Source organism: Drosophila ananassae, unplaced genomic scaffold (assembly GCF_017639315.1).
Source record: "Drosophila ananassae strain 14024-0371.13 unplaced genomic scaffold, ASM1763931v2 tig00000129, whole genome shotgun sequence".
NCBI classification, from domain to species: domain Eukaryota; kingdom Metazoa; phylum Arthropoda; class Insecta; order Diptera; family Drosophilidae; genus Drosophila; species Drosophila ananassae.
In genome coordinates, this window is record NW_025319125.1 from 230,116 (window position 1) to 250,324 (window position 20,209).

The 20,209-nt window shown below is 42.7% G+C and overlaps 1 protein-coding gene across 1 annotated transcript in view; it reads left to right on the forward strand.

The window, feature by feature from the left end:
* The first annotated feature begins 246 nt into the window (after window positions 1-246).
* The window catches only part of LOC123258307, a 29,392-nt gene continuing 9,429 nt past the window's right edge, over window positions 247-20,209 (forward strand). The window contains exons 1-2 of the mRNA XM_044718178.1: window positions 247-522; window positions 1,009-4,303. Coding sequence (XP_044574113.1) covers window positions 247-522; window positions 1,009-4,303 — 3,571 coding nt within the window. The remainder of the gene's footprint in view (window positions 523-1,008; window positions 4,304-20,209) is intronic.

The following is a 20,209-nucleotide window of genomic DNA, read 5'->3' on the forward strand; positions in this document are numbered from 1 at the left end:
TCTTTATATTTTCTATACCAACTAGCTTTACAATCCACAACATGTATGCACACACACACCTATCGTTAAGTTCCACAAATGTAAATTTTCTTAGTACCAATTAGACAGCGAAACTGACAAGAACATATAACTCTACAGTCCACTACTCATTCGTCGTACCGGTTGGGGATCATTGTTTGGTCCTTCGAGCCGGATTTGTTTTGTAGTTTTCTGTGCATTGGTTCTCATTTGTAATTGTTTCTCGGCATGGAGCAATTAAAAGCATTGACAAAAGGGCGCGCCAGACTCAAGGCCAATATCACACGGAGCTTGGCTTGGTCTGAGGACGCGCAACATTCGAATGCCACACGGGCAGAGGTGTCTTCGCGGCTGAAGCATCTCGACACAACATGGAAAGAATTCACAAGATTTGGTGATGAAATAGCTATGCTAGACGAAGTAGATGGCTATGTGGATCCGGAGCATGACAACATATTCTACGAGGAAAAATATCTAAGGGCAGATGCATTACTTTCGGCGATGGTAGGTACAAGACCTAGTCCATCAATTAGGAACAGTGAAAACGGCAGTGGCGTGCTGCAAAACAACGACGCAATAATAAGTTTGCTACAACAACAACAACAACTCTTCGAGCAGTTGGCGGCAAATCGAGCCACTGCAAACATGTCGAGACCTGAAGGAGGAGACGCCTACGCGGCGAATTCAGGTAGTGCTCAAATGGTAGTGGCATCAGCTCAAAGCGAATTGCCTAAAATTCAAATTAAACGGTTCGCTGGCAATTATTCAGAGTGGCCAGCTTTCAAAGACATATATGAGAGCACAATTCACAACAAGGCGAATTTGACAAATACGCACAAATTTCATCATTTGAAATCTCTTCTGATCGACGAGGCTGCGAATCTGGTACGACATTTGGCTATTACGGATTCAGCTTACAACACTGCGTGGGAGCGACTTAATGAAAGATATAATCGTCCACGGCATATCGTGAATTCACTATTGGAGCAGTTTATGAAGCTGCCAACAACAACCAGGTCGGATACAACAACATTACGGAAGGTGTCAGACGGCGCCAATGAAATAGTGCGTGGTTTCTTGGATATGTCAGCAGGACAGAGGTTTTCGTTTGCCAAGGAAAACGCTCTATGTTACAATTGTCTGAATCCTGGTCATGGGGTCAGAAAATGCAAATCTACGTTCAAGTGCAGACAATGTAAAGGTCAGCATCACTCACTGTTGCACCTGCAACGCACGCAACAGGCTATTGGAACAATCTCTCAAACTGGTGAGGATCAGGAGGATCCTAGCGCACACATCTCAACGGCGACTACGAGTCACATCGCACAAGCAGAAGGTTCTGCAGCAATTGTATGTGCACAAGGCAGTGCAAATTCACAACAATCAACTGGATGGAACAGGAGCACCTTGCCTACAGCCATGGTAAACGTTCGCAACGCAAATGGAGATTTGGTAGCATGCCGACTCCTATTGGACACGGGTTCAGAATTGTCGTACATATCTGAACGCTGTATACAAACACTTGGTTTGGCTCGTACGCCATCACGCATACTGGTTACGGGAATTTCATCAATCAAAGCAGACACTACAAGGGGATGCATCACTATAAGCATCCAGTCCCGTATTTCGCAAGATCAGCTGGTAGTCCAGGCTCATGTGCTTGGAAAAATTACGTCATCATTGGAAAGGCAGGCCATCGACGCGTCTGCACTTCGAGTTTTCAACGATCTGCAATTGGCAGATTCACAATTTAGCACAAATGCTCCAATTGACATTCTTTTGGGCAGCGAACACGTTTGGAGTGTTATAACTGGAAGAAAAATCTACGACGACAAAGGAAAGCTCATTGCTATATCATCAATTTTCGGATGGGTAATTACATCACTGCTTTCATCACGCGCATGCAGCGCTACGGCATTTACAACAACAATAGACATCGATGCTTATCTCAGAAGGTTCTGGGAACTGGAAAGCATACAACGCAAAGCAGAAGTTCAACCTGAAGACGAGGAGGTGGAGAAACACTTTCTTGCAACACACACTCGAGACAAACAAGGCAAGTACATCGTGGAACTTCCTTTTAAAGTATCCGAAACACAATTCGCAGATACACTTCAAGGAGCGCTGCAGAGGTTCAAATCAGTTGAACGACGTTTGGCACAAAATCATCAATTACGTAACGACTACGTGAAGTTCATGAGGGAATACCAGGAGCTAGGACATATGCGAGAAATCTCACCGAGCGAAATTCCCAAGGGTAGGAATTTCTACTTGCCACATCATCCCGTATTGGGTCGGAAACTTAGAGTGGTTTTCGACGGCTCATATCAAGACGCCAAAGGCATGGCATTAAACGACACGCTCTCGATCGGACCGAGTATTCAGCGAGACCTATTTGCTGTGTGCTTGCGATTCCGTATGTACAAATACGTCTTTTCAGCGGACATAGTCAAGATGTTCCGTCAAATATGGGGGAGCGAAAAACATAGAGACTATCAAAGAATCGTATGGAGAGAGGATCCCTCAGATCCTATCAAGCACTTCCAACTATGCACGGTGACGTATGGAACATCATGCGCACCATTTGTAGCAGTCAGAGTGCTAGAGCAACTAGCTGCTGACCATAAGCACGAGTTTCCGAACGCAGCAAAAATCGTGTTGGAGGACTTCTATGTCGACGACGTTCTCACTGGAGCAAATAGTGAGGATGAGCTGCTACGCAACAGGGACGAACTGGTCCAACTGATGTCCTGTGCTAACCTAGAGCTCGGGAAATGGGTATCGAATACCAAACGCATCAAATCGGAGGATAACACGGATTCCTCACAATCACCAGTCAAAGTGCTAGGGCTGCATTGGCACCCTGGAGAGGACACATTGTCGTGCAATGTAAACCTATCGAAAGACCCTCGCTGCACCAAGAGGCAAGTGTTGTCGGATGTCTCACGTATATTCGACCCTCTCTGTCTATTAGCACCAATCGTAGTTCAATTCAAAATACTATTTCAAATACTCTGGCTGTTGAATTTGAATTGGGACGACGAACTACCGAGCAAACTAGCAAACAACTGGCTCAAATGGCGAGCTGATCTGGACAACCTTCACAAGCTCCAGATACCGCGCTTAGTTAAAAGCGACAAACAGAGAATCGAATTGCACGGATTTTCAGATGCGTCCACCAAGGCGTACTCAGCAGTGGTATACAGCCGAGTGGTCAACGACGATGGAACCATTTCGGTCGCCATACTTGCTGCAAAAACAAGAGTGGCACCTTTGAAGCAGCAGTCTTTGCCGCGCCTGGAACTATGTGGCGCACTTCTATTGAGTCAACTTCTGCAATCCATAAAAGCTGGACTAATGAACAACGACGTAACGATCTACGCATGGAGTGATTCGACGATAGTCCTGTCATGGTTATCGTATTTACCAGCCCAACTCAATACGTTTGTTGGGAACCGCACTTCAGAAATCCTCGAAACCATCCCGAAGCATGCATGGCGGCATGTAGACTCAAAATCGAACCCAGCGGATTGCGCATCCCGTGGCTTGGGAGTATCCGAGCTCATTGACTTCCAATTATGGTGGAAGGGTCCTTCATGGCCGAGGGACAAGGAACAATTCTTGGAAAGGTTGAACAATACTCATAATTGTACTTCTCTTTCAGACAAACGCATACAAGACGAAGTCAAAACTACCTGCCTAGCTGCGCAGACGAATGTCACGACGGACAACCCATGGGATAAGCTTCTCAATCGCAACTCATCTTGGCTGAAGCTTATACACACACTTGCTTACGTTTTGCGCTTCATTCATCGCATGAAGCACCCATCTTCGAAACAAATATCGAATTCTCTAACATTCGATGAGATCAAGGCAGCAAGGATCCGATGGCTGCAACACGCTCAAGCTGGTTTTCAACAGGAGATCCAATTACTACGCGCAAACAAGGCTCTAGGGAACCAATCTCAATTGGTCAAGATCTCACCAATCATCGACAAGGACAACCTGCTAAGAGTAGGTGGACGAATCCAACCTTTGCGGTTGTCAGCAGAGGCGAAGCATCAGCAGCGTCCTAAGTGGACCACGACAACCCCTAACATTTCGATCGGCAGCGTTGCGCTCGTCAAGGAGTTCAACACACCACCAGCATTATGGCATCTAGCGAAGGTGATCGGCTCTTTCCAAGGAAAGGACAATATGGTTCAAGCAGTCAGGATCATCCGGCTCAAAACCCGGCCAATAACGAAAATTGCGAAACTACTCAGTTCAGAAACCGTGTTTCAGGGTGGCCCGGGATGTTTAGGAATGGACTATCGATACATAGTTTATAAGTTATCCCATATTGTCATCTTTATATTTTCTATACCAACTAGCTTTACAATCCACAACATGTATGCACACACACACCTATCGTTAAGTTCCACAAATGTAAATTTTCTTAGTACCAATTAGACAGCGATACTGACAAGAACATATAACTCTACAGTCCACTACTTATTCGTCTTAACGGTTGGGGATCAGCCTCTTTGGGCAAATAACTCGATATGCCAAATTTCATAAGGATCGGCCGACTATATACGATCCGTCATAAATCTAATAATATAAGATGCGAGGCGCCACCAAGCGGACTGCACCTCAACTGCAAGGGTAAATAAGTTTCGGCTCTACCCGAAGTTAGCTTTCCTTTCTTGTTATACCCTTGCAAAGGGTATTATAATTTTGGTCAAAAGTGTGCAACGCAGTGAAGGAGACATCTCCGACCCAATAAAGTTTATATATTCTTGATCAGGATCACCTCCTGAGTCGATATAACCATGTCTGTCTGTCCGTCTGACCGTCTGTCTGTTTCTACGCAAACTAGTCTCTCAGTTTTCAAGCTATCGAGTTGAAACTTTGCACACACCCTTCTTGCCTTTGCAAGCAGTATATAAGTCGGAACGGCCGGGATCGGCCGTCTATATCCTAAAGCTGCCATATAACTGATTGATCGGAAATGCCATAGCTTCGTTGTTTTTAAAGTTAGAAGGATGGGATTTTCAATGGATGCCTCTTTGGGCAAAATAACTCGATATGCCAAATTTCATAAGGATCGGCCGACTATATACGATCCGTCATATATCTAATAATATAAGATGCGAGGCGCCACCAAGCGGACTGCTTCTCAACTGCAAGGGTATATAAACTTCGGCTCTGCCCGAAGTTAACTTTCCTTTCTTGTTATACCCTTGCAGAGGGTATTATAATTTTGGTCAAAAGTGTGGAACGCAGTGAGGGAGACATCTCCGACCCAATAAAGTATATATATTCTTGATCAGGATCACCTCCTGAGTCGATATAACCATGTCCGTCTTTCCGTCTGTCTGTTTCTACGAAAACTAGTCTCTCAGTTTTAAAGCTATCGAGTTGAAACTTTCCACACACCCTTCTTTCCTTTGCAGGCAGTATATAAGTCGGAACTGCCGGGATCGGTCGACTATATCCTAAAGCTGCCATATAACTGATTGATCGGAAATGCCATAACTTCGTTGTTTTTAAAGTTAGAAGGATGGGATTTTCAATGGATGCCTCTTTGGGCAAAATAATTCGATATGCCAAATTTCATAAGGATCGACCGACTATATACGATCTGTTATATATCTAATTATATAAGATGCTTGGCGCCACCTAGCGGACTGCACCTCAACTGCAAGGGTATATAAGCTTCGTCTCTGCCCGAAGTTAGCTTTCCTTTCTTGTTTTACCCTTGCAGAGGGTATTATAATTTTGGTCAAAAGTGTGCAACGCAGTGAAGGAGACATCTCCGACCCAATAAAGTTTATATATTCTTGATCAGGATCACCTAGTGAGTCGATATAACCATGTCCGTCTGTCCGTCTGTCTGTATCTACGCAAACTAGTCTCTCAGTTTTAAAGCTATCGAGTTGAAACTTTGCACACACCCTTCTTGCCTTTGCAGGCAGTATATAAGCCGGAACGGCCGGGATCGGCCGACTATATCCTAAAGCTGCCATATAACTGATTAATCGGAAATTCCATTACTTCGTTGTTTTTCAAGTTAGAAGGATGGGATTTTCAATGGATGCCTCTTTGGGCAAAGTAATTCGATATGCCGAATTTCATAAGGATCGGCCGACTATATACGATCCGTCATAAATCTAATAATATAAGATGCGAGGCGCCACCAAGCGGACTGCACCTCAACTGCAAGGGTAAATAAGTTTCGGCTCTACCCGAAGTTAGCTTTCCTTTCTTGTTATACCCTTGCAAAGGGTATTATAATTTTGGTCAAAAGTGTGCAACGCAGTGAAGGAGACATCTCCGACCCAATAAAGTTTATATATTCTTGATCAGGATCACCTCCTGAGTCGATATAACCATGTCTGTCTGTCCGTCTGACCGTCTGTCTGTTTCTACGCAAACTAGTCTCTCAGTTTTCAAGCTATCGAGTTGAAACTTTGCACACACCCTTCTTGCCTTTGCAAGCAGTATATAAGTCGGAACGGCCGGGATCGGCCGTCTATATCCTAAAGCTGCCATATAACTGATTGATCGGAAATGCCATAGCTTCGTTGTTTTTAAAGTTAGAAGGATGGGATTTTCAATGGATGCCTCTTTGGGCAAAATAACTCGATATGCCAAATTTCATAAGGATCGGCCGACTATATACGATCCGTCATATATCTAATAATATAAGATGCGAGGCGCCACCAAGCGGACTGCACCTCAACTGCAAGGGTAAATAAGCTTCGGCTCTACCCGAAGTTTGCTTTCCATTCTTGTTTTACCCTTGCAGAGGGTATTATAATTTTGGTCAAAAGGGTGCAACGCAGTGAAGGAGACATCTCCGACCCAATAAAGTATATATATTCTTGATCAGGATCACCTCCTGAGTCGATATAACCATGTCTGTCTTTCCGTCTGTCTGTTTCTACGCAAACTAGTCTCTCAGTTTTAAAGCTATCGAGTTAAAACTTTCCACACACCCTTCTTTCCTTTGCAGGCAGTATATAAGTCGGAACTGCCGGGATCGGTCGACTATATCCTAAAGCTGCCATATAACTGATTGATCGGAAATGCCATAACTTCGTTGTTTTTAAAGTTAGAAGGATGGGATTTTCAATGGATGCCTCTTTGGGCAAAATAATTCGATATGCCGAATTTCATAAGGATCGGCCGACTATATACGATCCGTTATATATCTAATTATATAAGATGCTTGGCGCCACCTAGCGGACTGCACCTCAACTGCAAGGGTATATAAGCTTCGGCTCTGCCCGAAGTTAGCTTTCCTTTCTTGTTTTACCCTTGCAGAGGGTATTATAATTTGGTCAAAAGTGTGCAACGGAGTGAAGGAGACATCTCCGACCCAATAAAGTATATATATTCTTGATCAGGATCACCTCCTGAGTCGATATACCCATGTCCGTCTGACCGTCTGTCTGTTTCTACGCAAACTAGTCTCTCAGTTTTCAAGCTATCGAGTTGAAACTTTGCACACACCCTTCTTGCCTTTGCAGGCAGTATATAAGTCGGAACGGCCGGGATCGGCCGACTATATCCTAAAGCTGCCATATAACTGATTAATCGGAAATTCCATAACTTCGTTGTTTTTCAAGTTAGAAGGATGGAATGCCTCTTTGGGCAAAATAACTCGATATGCCAAATTTCATAAGGATCGGCCGACTATATACGATCCGTCATAAATCTAATAATATAAGATGCGAGGCGCCACCAAGCGGACTGCACCTCAACTGCAAGGGTAAATAAGCTTCGGCTCTACCCGAAGTTAGCTTTCCTTTCTTGTTATACCCTTGCAAAGGGTATTATAATTTTGGTCAAAAGTGTGCAACTCAGTGAAGGAGACATCTCCGACCCAATAAAGTTTATATATTCTTGATCAGGATCACCTCCTGAGTCGACATAACCATGTCTGTCTGACCGTCTGTCTGTTTCTACGCAAACTAGTCTCTCAGTTTTAAAGCTATCGCGTTGAAACTTTGCACACACCCTTCTTTCCTTTGCAGGCAATATATAAGTCGGAACGGCAGGGATCGGTCGACTATATCCTAAAGCTGCCATATAACTGATTGATCGGAAATGCCATAACTTCGTTGTTCTTAAAGTTAGAAGGATGGGATTTTCAATGGATGCCTCTTCGGGCAAAATAATTCGATGTGCCAAATTTCATAAGGATCGACCGACTGTATACGATCCGTTATATATCTAATAATATAAGATGCGTAGCGCCACCAAGCGGACTGCACCTCAACTGCAAGGGTAAATAAGCTTCGGCTCTACCCGAAGTTTGCTTTCCATTCTTGTTTTACCCTTGCAGAGGGTATTATAATTTTGGTCAAAAGTGTGCAACGCAGTGAAGGAGACATCTCCGACCCAATAAACTATATATATTCTTGATCAGGATCACCTAGTGAGTCGATATAACCATGTCCGTCTGTCTGTTTTTACGCAAACTAGTCTCTCAGTTTTAAAGCTATCGAGTTAAAACTTTGCACACACCCTTCTTTCCTTTGCAGGCAGTAAGGCATAAGTCGGAACGGCCGGGATCGGTCGACTATATCCTAAAGCTGTCATATAACTGATTGATCGGAAATGCCATAACTTCGTTGTTTTTAAAGTTAGAAGGATGGGATTTTCAATGGATGCCTCTTTGGGCGAAATAACTTGATATGCCAAATTTCATAAGGATCGACCAACTGTATACGATCCGTTATATATCTAATAATATAAGATGCGTGGCGCCACCAAGCGGACTGCACCTCAACTGCAAGGGTATATAAGCTTCGGCTCTGCCCGAAGTTAGCTTTCCTTTCTTGTTTTACCCTTGCAGAGGGTATTATAATTTTGGTCAAAAGTGTGGAACGCAGTGAAGGAGACATCTCCGACCCAATAAAGTATATATATTCTTGATCAGGATCACCTAGTGAGTCGATATAACCATGTCGGTCTGTCCGTCTGTCTGTTTCTACGCAAACTAGTCTCTCAGTTCGGTCGACTATATCCTAAAGCTGCCATATAACTGATTGATCGGAAATGCCATAACTTCGTTGTTTTTAAAGTTAGAAGGATAGGATTTTCAATGGATGCCTCTTTGGGCAAAATAACTGGATATGCCAAATTTCATAAGGATCGGCCGACTATATACGATCCGTCATATATATAATAATATAAGATGCGAGACGCCACCAAGCGGACTGCACCTCAACTGCAAGGGTAAAAAAGCTTCGGCTCTACCCGAAGTTTGCTTTCCATTCTTGTTTTACCCTTGCAGAGGATATTATAATTTTGGTCAAAAGTGTGCAACGCAGTGATATTCTTGATCAGGATCACCTCCTGAGTCAATATAACCATGTCCGTCTGTCCGTCTGTCTGTTTCTACGCAAACTAGTCTCTCAGTTTTAAAGCTATCGAGTTGAAACTTTCCACACACCCTTCTTTCCTTTGCAGTATATAAGTCGGAACTGCCGGGATCGGTTGACTATATCCTAAAGCTGCCATATAACTGATTGATCGGAAATGCCATAACTTCGTTGATTTTAAAGTTAGAAGGATGGGATTTTCAATGGATGCCTCTTTGGGCAAAATAACTCGATATACTAAATTTCATACGGATCGACTGACTATATACGATCCGTTATATATCTAATAATATAAGATGCGTGGCGCCAAGTAGCGGACTGCACCTCAACTGCAAGGGTATATAAGCTTCGGCGCTGCCCGAAGTTAGCTTTCCTTTCTTGTTATACCCTTGCAGAGGGTATTATAATTTTGGTCAAAAGTGTGCAACGCAGTGAAGGAGACATCTCCGACCCAATAAAGTATATATATTCTTGATCAGGATCACCTCCTGAGTCGATATAACCATGTCTGTCTGTCCGTCTGACCGTCTGTCCGTCTGCTTGTTTCTACGCAAACTAGTCTCTCAGTTTTAAAGCTATCGAGTTAAAACTTTGCATACACCCTTCTTTCCTTTGCAGGCAGTAAGGCATAAGTCGGAACGGCCGGGATCGGTCGACTATATCCTAAAGCTGCCATATAACTGATTGATCGGAAATTCCATAACTTCGTTGTTTTTAAAGCTAGAAGGATGGGATTTTCAATGGATGCCTCTTTGGGCAAAATAATTCGATATGCCAAAATTTCATAAGGATCGACCGACTATATACGATCCGTTATATATCTAATAATATAAGATGCGTGGCGCCACCTAGCGGACTGCTTCTCAACTGCAAGGGTATATAAACTTCGGCTCTGCCCGAAGTTAACTTTCCTTTCTTGTTATACCCTTGCAGAGGGTATTATAATTTTGGTCAAAAGTGTGAAACGCAGTGAGGGAGACATCTCCGACCCAACAAAGTATATATCTTCTGAATCAGGATCACCTCCTGAGTCGATATAAGCATGTCCGTCTGTCTGTTTCTACGCAAACTAGTCTCTCAGTTTTTAAGCTATCGAGTTGAAACTTTGCACACACCCTTCTTGCCTTTGCAGGCAGTATATAAGTCGGAACGGCCGGGATCGGCCGACTATATCCTAAAGCTGCCATATTACTGATTAATCGGAAATTCCATAACTTCGTTGTTTTTCAAGTTAGAAGGATGGGATTTTCAACGGATGCCTCTTTGGGCAAAATAATTCGATATGCCAAATTTCATAAGGATTGGCCGACTATATACGATCCGTTATATATCTAATTATATAAGATGCTTGGCGCCACCTAGCGGACTGCACCTCAACTGCAAGGGTATATAAGCTTCGGCTCTGCCCGAAGTTAGCTTTCCTTTCTTGTTTTACCCTTGCAGAGGGTATTATAATTTTGGTCAAAAGTGTGGAACGCAGTGAAGGAGACATCTTCGACCCAATAAAGTATATATATTCTTGATCAGGATCACCTAGTGAGTCGATATAACCATGTCCGTCTGTCCGTCTGTCTGTTTCTACGCAAACTAGTCTCTCAGTTCGGTCGACTATATCCTAAAGCTGCCATATAACTGATTGATCGGAAATGCCATAACTTCGTTGTTTTTAAAGTTAGAAGGATGGGATTTTCAATGGATGCCTCTTTGGGCAAAATAACTGGATATGCCAAATTTCATAAGGATCGGCCGACTATATACGATCCGTCATATATATAATAATATAAGATGCGAGACGCCACCAAGCGGACTGCACCTCAACTGCAAGGGTAAATAAGCTTCGGCTCTACCCGATGTTTGCTTTCCATTCTTGTTTTACCCTTGCAGAGGATATTATAATTTTGGTCAAAAGTGTGCAACGCAGTGATATTCTTGATCAGGATCACCTCCTGAGTCAATATAACCATGTCCGTCTGTCTGTTTCTACGCAAACTAGTCTCTCAGTTTTAAAGCTATCGAGTTGAAACTTTCCACACACCCTTCTTTCCTTTGCAGGCAGTATATAAGTCGGAACTGCCGGGATCGGTTGACTATATCCTAAAGCTGCCATATAACTGATTGATCGGAAATGCCATAACTTCGTTGTTTTTAAAGTTAGAAGGATGGAATTTTCAATGGATGCCTCTTTGGGCAAAATAACTCGATATGCCAAATTTCATAAGGATCGGCCGACTATATACGATCCGTCATAAATCTAATTATATAAGATGCGAGGCGCCACCAAGCGGACTGCACCTCAACTGCAAGGGTAAATAAGCTTCGGCTCTACCCGAAGTTAGCTTCCTTTCTTGTTATACCCTTGCAAAGGGTATTATAATTTTGGTCAAAAGTGTGCAACTCAGTGAAGGAGACATCTCCGACCCAATAAAGTTTATATATTCTTGATCAGGATCACCTCCTGAGTCGATATAACCATGTCTGTCTGACCGTCTGTCTGTTTCTACGCAAACTCTCTCAGTTTTAAAGCTATCGCGTTGAAACTTTGCACACACCCTTCTTTCCTTTGCAGGCAATATATAAGTCGGAACGGCAGGGATCGGTCGACTATATCCTAAAGCTGCCATATAACTGATTGATCGGAAATTCCATAACTTCGTTGTTCTTAAAGTTAGAAGGATGGGATTTTCAATGGATGCCTCTTTGGGAAAAATAATTCGATGTGCCAAATTTCATAAGGATCGACCGACTGTATACGATCCGTTATATATCTAATAATATAAGATGCGTAGCGCCACCAAGCGGACTGCACCTCAACTGCAAGGGTAAATAAGCTTCGGCTCTACCCGAAGTTTGCTTTCCATTCTTGTTTTACCCTTGCAGAGGGTATTATAATTTTGGTCAAAAGTGTGGAACGCAGTGAAGGAGACATCTCCGACCCAATAAAGTATATATATTCTTGATCAGGATCACCTAGTGAGTCGATATAACCATGTCGGTCTGTCCGTCTGTCTGTTTCTACGCAAACTAGTCTCTCAGTTCGGTCGACTATATCCTAAAGCTGCCATATAACTGATTGATCGGAAATGCCATAACTTCGTTGTTTTTAAAGTTAGAAGGATGGGATTTTCAATGGATGCCTCTTTGGGCAAAATAACTGGATATGCCAAATTTCATAAGGATCGGCCGACTATATACGATCCGTCATATATATAATAATATAAGATGCGAGACGCCACCAAGCGGACTGCACCTCAACTGCAAGGGTAAATAAGCTTCGGCTCTACCCGATGTTTGCTTTCCATTCTTGTTTTACCCTTGCAGAGGATATTATAATTTTAGTCAAAAGTGTGCAACGCAGTGATATTCTTGATCAGGATCACCTCCTGAGTCAATATAACCATGTCCGTCTGTCCGTCTGTCTGTTTCTACGCAAACTAGTCTCTCAGTTTTAAAGCTATCGAGTTGAAACTTTCCACACACCCTTCTTTCCTTTGCAGGCAGTATATAAGTCGGAACTGCCGGGATCGGTTGACTATATCCTAAAGCTGCCATATAACTGATTGATCGGAAATGCCATAACTTCGTTGTTTTTAAAGTTAGAAGGATGGAATTTTCAATGGATGCCTCTTTGGGCAAAATAACTCGATATGCCAAATTTCATAAGGATCGGCCGACTATATACGATCCGTCATAAATCTAATAATATAAGATGCGAGGCGCCACCAAGCGGACTGCACCTCAACTGCAAGGGTAAATAAGCTTCGGCTCTACCCGAAGTTAGCTTCCTTTCTTGTTATACCCTTGCAAAGGGTATTATAATTTTGGTCAAAAGTGTGCAACGCAGTGAAGGAGACATCTCCGACCCAATAAACTATATATATTCTTGATCAGGATCACCTAGTGAGTCGATATAACCATGTCCGTCTGTCTGTTTTTACGCAAACTAGTCTCTCAGTTTTAAAGCTATCGAGTTAAAACTTTGCACACACCCTTCTTTCCTTTGCAGGCAGTAAGGCATAAGTCGGAACGGCCGGGATCGGTCGACTATATCCTAAAGCTGTCATATAACTGATTGATCGGAAATGCCATAACTTCGTTGTTTTTAAAGTTAGAAGGATGGGATTTTCAATGGATGCCTCTTTGGGCGAAATAACTCGATATGCCAAATTTCATAAGGATCGACCGACTGTATACGATCCGTTATATATCTAATTATATAAGATGCTTGGCGCCACCTAGCGGACTGCACCTCAACTGCAAGGGTATATAAGCTTCGGCTCTGCCCGAAGTTAGCTTTCCTTTCTTGTTTTACCCTTGCAGAGGGTATTATAATTTTGGTCAAAAGTGTGGAACGCAGTGAAGGAGACATCTCCGACCCAATAAAGTATATATATTCTTGATCAGGATCACCTAGTGAGTCGATATAACCATGTCAGTCTGTCCGTCTGTCTGTTTCTACGCAAACTAGTCTCTCAGTTCGGTCGACTATATCCTAAAGCTGCCATATAACTGATTGATCGGAAATGCCATAACTTCGTTGTTTTTAAAGTTAGAAGGATGGGATTTTCAATGGATGCCTCTTTGGGCAAAATAACTGGATATGCCAAATTTCATAAGGATCGGCCGACTATATACGATCCGTCATATATATAATAATATAAGATGCGAGACGCCACCAAGCGGACTGCACCTCAACTGCAAGGGTAAATAAGCTTCGGCTCTACCCGAAGTTTGCTTTCCATTCTTGTTTTACCCTTGCAGAGGGTATTATAATTTTGGTCAAAAGTGTGCAACGCAGTGAAGGAGACATCTCCGACCCAATAAACTATATATATTCTTGATCAGTATCACCTAGTGAGTCGATATAACCATGTCCGTCTGCTTGTTTCTACGCAAACTAGTCTCTCAGTTTTAAAGCTATCGAGTTAAAACTTTGCATACACCCTTCTTCCCTTTGCAGGCAGTAAGGCATAAGTCGGAACGGCCGGGATCGGTCGACTATATCCTAAAGCTGCCATATAACTGATTGATCGGAAATTCCATAACTTCGTTGTTTTTAAAGCTAGAAGGATGGGATTTTCAATGGATGCCTCTTTGGGCAAAATAATTCGATATGCCAAATTTCATAAGGATCGACCGACTATATACGATCCGTTATATATCTAATAATATAAGATGCGTGGCGCCACCTAGCGGACTGCTTCTCAACTGCAAGGGTATATAAACTTCGGCTCTGCCCGAAGTTAACTTTCCTTTCTTGTTATACCCTTGCAGAGGGTATTATAATTTTGGTCAAAAGTGTGGAACGCAGTGAGGGAGACATCTCCGACCCAACAAAGTATATATCTTCTGAATCAGGATCACCTCCTGAGTCGATATAAGCATGTCCGTCTGTCCGTCTGTCTGTTTCTACGCAAACTAGTCTCTCAGTTTTTAAGCTATCGAGTTGAAACTTTGCACACACCCTTCTTGCCTTTGCAGGCAGTATATAAGTCGGAACGGCCGGGATCGGCCGACTATATCCTAAAGCTGCCATATTACTGATTAATCGGAAATTCCATAACTTCGTTGTTTTTCAAGTTAGAAGGATGGGATTTTCAACGGATGCCTCTTTGGGCAAAATAATTCGATATGCCAAATTTCATAAGGATCGGCCGACTATATACGATCCGTTATATATCTAATTATATAAGATGCTTGGCGCCACCTAGCGGACTGCACCTCAACTGCAAGGGTATATAAGCTTCGGCTCTGCCCGAAGTTAGCTTTCCTTTCTTGTTTTACCCTTGCAGAGGGTATTATAATTTTGGTCAAAAGTGTGGAACGCAGTGAAGGAGACATCTTCGACCCAATAAAGTGTATATATTCTTGATCAGGATCACCTAGTGAGTCGATATAACCATGTCCGTCGGTCCGTCTGTCTGTTTCTACGCAAACTAGTCTCTCAGTTCGGTCGACTATATCCTAAAGCTGCCATATAACTGATTGATCGGAAATGCCATAACTTCGTTGTTTTTAAAGTTAGAAAGATGGGATTTTCAATGGATGCCTCTTTGGGCAAAATAACTGGATATGCCAAATTTCATAAGGATCGGCCGACTATATACGATCCGTCATATATATAATAATATAAGATGCGAGACGCCACCAAGCGGACTGCACCTCAACTGCAAGGGTAAATAAGCTTCGGTTCTACCCGATGTTTGCTTTCCATTCTTGTTTTACCCTTGCAGAGGATATTATAATTTTGGTCAAAAGTGTGCAACGCAGTGATATTCTTGATCAGGATCACCTCCTGAGTCAATATAACCATGTCCGTCTGTCCGTCTGTCTGTTTCTACGCAAACTAGTCTCTCAGTTTTAAAGCTATCGAGTTGAAACTTTCCACACACCCTTCTTTCCTTTGCAGGCAGTATATAAGTCGGAACTGCCGGGATCGGTTGACTATATCCTAAAGCTGCCATATAACTGATTGATCGGAAATGCCATAACTTCGTTGTTTTTAAAGTTAGAAGGATGGAATTTTCAATGGATGCCTCTTTGGGCAAAATAACTCGATATGCCAAATTTCATAAGGATCGGCCGACTATATACGATCCGTCATATATATAATAATATAAGATGCGAGACGCCACCAAGCGGACTGCACCTCAACTGCAAGGGTAAATAAGCTTCGGTTCTACCCGATGTTTGCTTTTCATTCTTGTTTTACCCTTGCAGAGGATATTATAATTTTGGTCAAAAGTGTGCAACGCAGTGATATTCTTGATCAGGATCACCTCCTGAGTCAATATAACCATGTCCGTCTGTCCGTCTGTCTGTTTCTACGCAAACTAGTCTCTCAGTTTTAAAGCTATCGAGTTGAAACTTTCCACACACCCTTCTTTCCTTTGCAGGCAGTATATAAGTCGGAACTGCCGGGATCGGTTGACTATATCCTAAAGCTGCCATATAACTGATTGATCGGAAATGCCATAACTTCGTTGTTTTTAAAGTTAGAAGGATGGAATTTTCAATGGATGCCTCTTTGGGCAAAATAACTCGATATGCCAAATTTCATAAGGATCGGCCGACTATATACGATCCGTCATAAATCTAATAATATAAGATGCGAGGCGCCACCAAGCGGACTGCACCTCAACTGCAAGGGTAAATAAGCTTCGGCTCTACCCGAAGTTAGCTTTCCTTTCTTGTTATACCCTTGCAAAGGGTATTATTATTTTGGTCAAAAGTGTGCAACTCAGTGAAGGAGACATCTCCGACCCAATAAAGTTTATATATTCTTGATCAGGATCACCTCCTGAGTCGATATAACCATGTCTGTCTGACCGTCTGTCTGTTTCTACGCAAACTAGTCTCTCAGTTTTAAAGCTATCGCGTTGAAACTTTGCACACACCCTTCTTTCCTTTGCAGGCAATATATAAGTCGGAACGGCAGGGATCGGTCGACTATATCCTAAAGCTGCCATATAACTGATTGATCGGAAATGCCATAACTTCGTTGTTCTTAAAGTTAGAAGGATGGGATTTTCAATGGATGCCTCTTTGGGCAAAATAATTCGATGTGCCAAATTTCATAAGGATCGACCGACTGTATACGATCCGTTATATATCTAATAATATAAGATGCGTAGCGCCACCAAGCGGACTGCACCTCAACTGCAAGGGTAAATAAGCTTCGGCTCTACCCGAAGTTTGCTTTCCATTCTTGTTTTACCCTTGCAGAGGGTATTATAATTTTGGTCAAAAGTGTGCAACGCAGTGAAGGAGACATCTCCGACCCAATAAACTATATATATTCTTGATCAGGATCACCTAGTGAGTCGATATAACCATGTCCGTCTGTCTGTTTTTACGCAAACTAGTCTCTCAGTTTTAAAGCTATCGAGTTAAAACTTTGCACACACCCTTCTTTCCTTTGCAGGCAGTAAGGCATAAGTCGGAACGGCCGGGATCGGTTGACTATATCCTAAAGCTGCCATATAACTGATTGATCGGAAATGCCATAACTTCGTTGATTTTAAAGTTAGAAGGATGGGATTTTCAATGGATGCCTCTTTGGGCAAAATAACTCGATATACTAAATTTCATACGGATCGACCGACTATATACGATCCGTTATATATCTAATAATATAAGATGCGTGGCGCCAAGTAGCGGACTGCACCTCAACTGCAAGGGTATATAAGCTTCGGCGCTGCCCGAAGTTAGCTTTCCTTTCTTGTTATACCCTTGCAGAGGGTATTATAATTTTGGTCAAAAGTGTGCAACGCAGTGAAGGAGACATCTCCGACCCAATAAAGTATATATATTCTTGATCAGGATCACCTCCTGAGTCGATATAACCATGTCTGTCTGTCCGTCTGACCGTCTGTCCGTCTGCTTGTTTCTACGCAAACTAGTCTCTCAGTTTTAAAGCTATCGAGTTAAAACTTTGCATACATCCTTCTTTCCTTTGCAGGCAGTAAGGCATAAGTCGGAACGGCCGGGATCGGTCGACTATATCCTAAAGCTGCCATATAACTGATTGATCGGAAATTCCATAACTTCGTTGTTTTTAAAGCTAGAAGGATGGGATTTTCAATGGATGCCTCTTTGGGCAAAATAATTCGATATGCCAAATTTCATAAGGATCGACCGACTATATACGATCCGTTATATATCTAATAATATAAGATGCGTGGCGCCACCTAGCGGACTGCTTCTCAACTGCAAGGGTATATAAACTTCGGCTCTGCCCGAAGTTAACTTTCCTTTCTTGTTATACCCTTGCAGAGGGTATTATAATTTTGGTCAAAAGTGTGGAACGCAGTGAGGGAGACATCTCCGACCCAACAAAGTATATATCTTCTGAATCAGGATCACCTCCTGAGTCGATATAAGCATGTCCGTCTGTCCGTCTGTCTGTTTCTACGCAAACTAGTCTCTCAGTTTTTAAGCTATCGAGTTGAAACTTTGCACACACCCTTCTTGCCTTTGCAGGCAGTATATAAGTCGGAACGGCCGGGATCGGCCGACTATATCCTAAAGCTGCCATATAACTGATTGATCGGAAATGCCATAACTTCGTTGATTTTAAAGTTAGAAGGATGGGATTTTCAATGGATGCCTCTTTGGGCAAAATAACTCGATATACTAAATTTCATACGGATCGACCGACTATATACGATCCGTTATATATCTAATAATATAAGATGCGTGGCGCCAAGTAGCGGACTGCACCTCAACTGCAAGGGTATATAAGCTTCGGCGCTGCCCGAAGTTAGCTTTCCTTTCTTGTTATACCCTTGCAGAGGGTATTATAATTTTGGTCAAAAGTGTGCAACGCAGTGAAGGAGACATCTCCGACCCAATAAAGTATATATATTCTTGATCAGGATCACCTCCTGAGTCGATATAACCATGTCTGTCTGTCCGTCTGACCGTCTGTCCGTCTGCTTGTTTCTACGCAAACTAGTCTCTCAGTTTTAAAGCTATCGAGTTAAAACTTTGCATACACCCTTCTTTCCTTTGCAGGCAGTAAGGCATAAGTCGGAACGGCCGGGATCGGTCGACTATATCCTAAAGCTGCCATATAACTGATTGATCGGAAATTCCATAACTTCGTTGTTTTTAAAGCTAGAAGGATGGGATTTTCAATGGATGCCTCTTTGGGCATAATAATTCGATATGCCAAATTTCATAAGGATCGACCGACTATATACGATCCGTTATATATCTAATAATATAAGATGCGTGGCGCCACCTAGCGGACTGCTTCTCAACTGCAAGGGTATATAAACTTCGGCTCTGCCCGAAGTTAACTTTCCTTTCTTGTTATACCCTTGCAGAGGGTATTATAATTTTGGTCAAAAGTGTGGAACGCAGTGAGGGAGACATCTCCGACCCAACAAAGTATATATCTTCTGAATCAGGATCACCTCCTGAGTCGATATAAGCATGTCCGTCTGTCCGTCTGTCTGTTTCTACGCAAACTAGTATCTCAGTTTTTAAGCTATCGAGTTGAAACTTTGCACACACCCTTCTTGCCTTTGCAGGCAGTATATAAGTCGGAACGGCCGGGATCGGCCGACTATATCCTAAAGCTGCCATATAACTGATTGATCGGAAATGCCATAACTTCGTTGATTTTAAAGTTAGAAGGATGGGATTTTCAATGGATGCCTCTTTGGGCAAAATAACTCGATATACTAAATTTCATACGGATCGACCGACTATATACGATCCGTTATATATCTAATAATATAAGATGCGTGGCGCCAAGTAGCGGACTGCACCTCAACTGCAAGGGTATATAAGCTTCGGCGCTGCCCGAAGTTAGCTTTCCTTTCTTGTTATACCCTTGCAGAGGGTATTATAATTTTGGTCAAAAGTGTGCAACGCAGTGAAGGAGACATCTCCGACCCAATAAAGTATATATATTCTTGATCAGGATCACCTCCTGAGTCGATATATCCATGTCTGTCTGTCCGTCTGACCGTCTGTCCGTCTGCTTGTTTCTACGCAAACTAGTCTCTCAGTTTTTAAGCTATCGAGTTAAAACTTTGCATACACCCTTCTTTCCTTTGCAGGCAGTAAGGCATAAGTCGGAACGGCCGGGATCGGTCGACTATATCCTAAAGCTGCCATATAACTGATTGATCGGAAATTCCATAACTTCGTTGTTTTTAAAGCTAGAAGGATGGGATTTTCAATGGATGCCTCTTTGGGCAAAATAATTCGATATGCCAAATTTCATAAGGATCGACCGACTATATACGATCCGTTATATATCTAATAATATAAGATGCGTGGCGCCACCTAGCGGACTGCTTCTC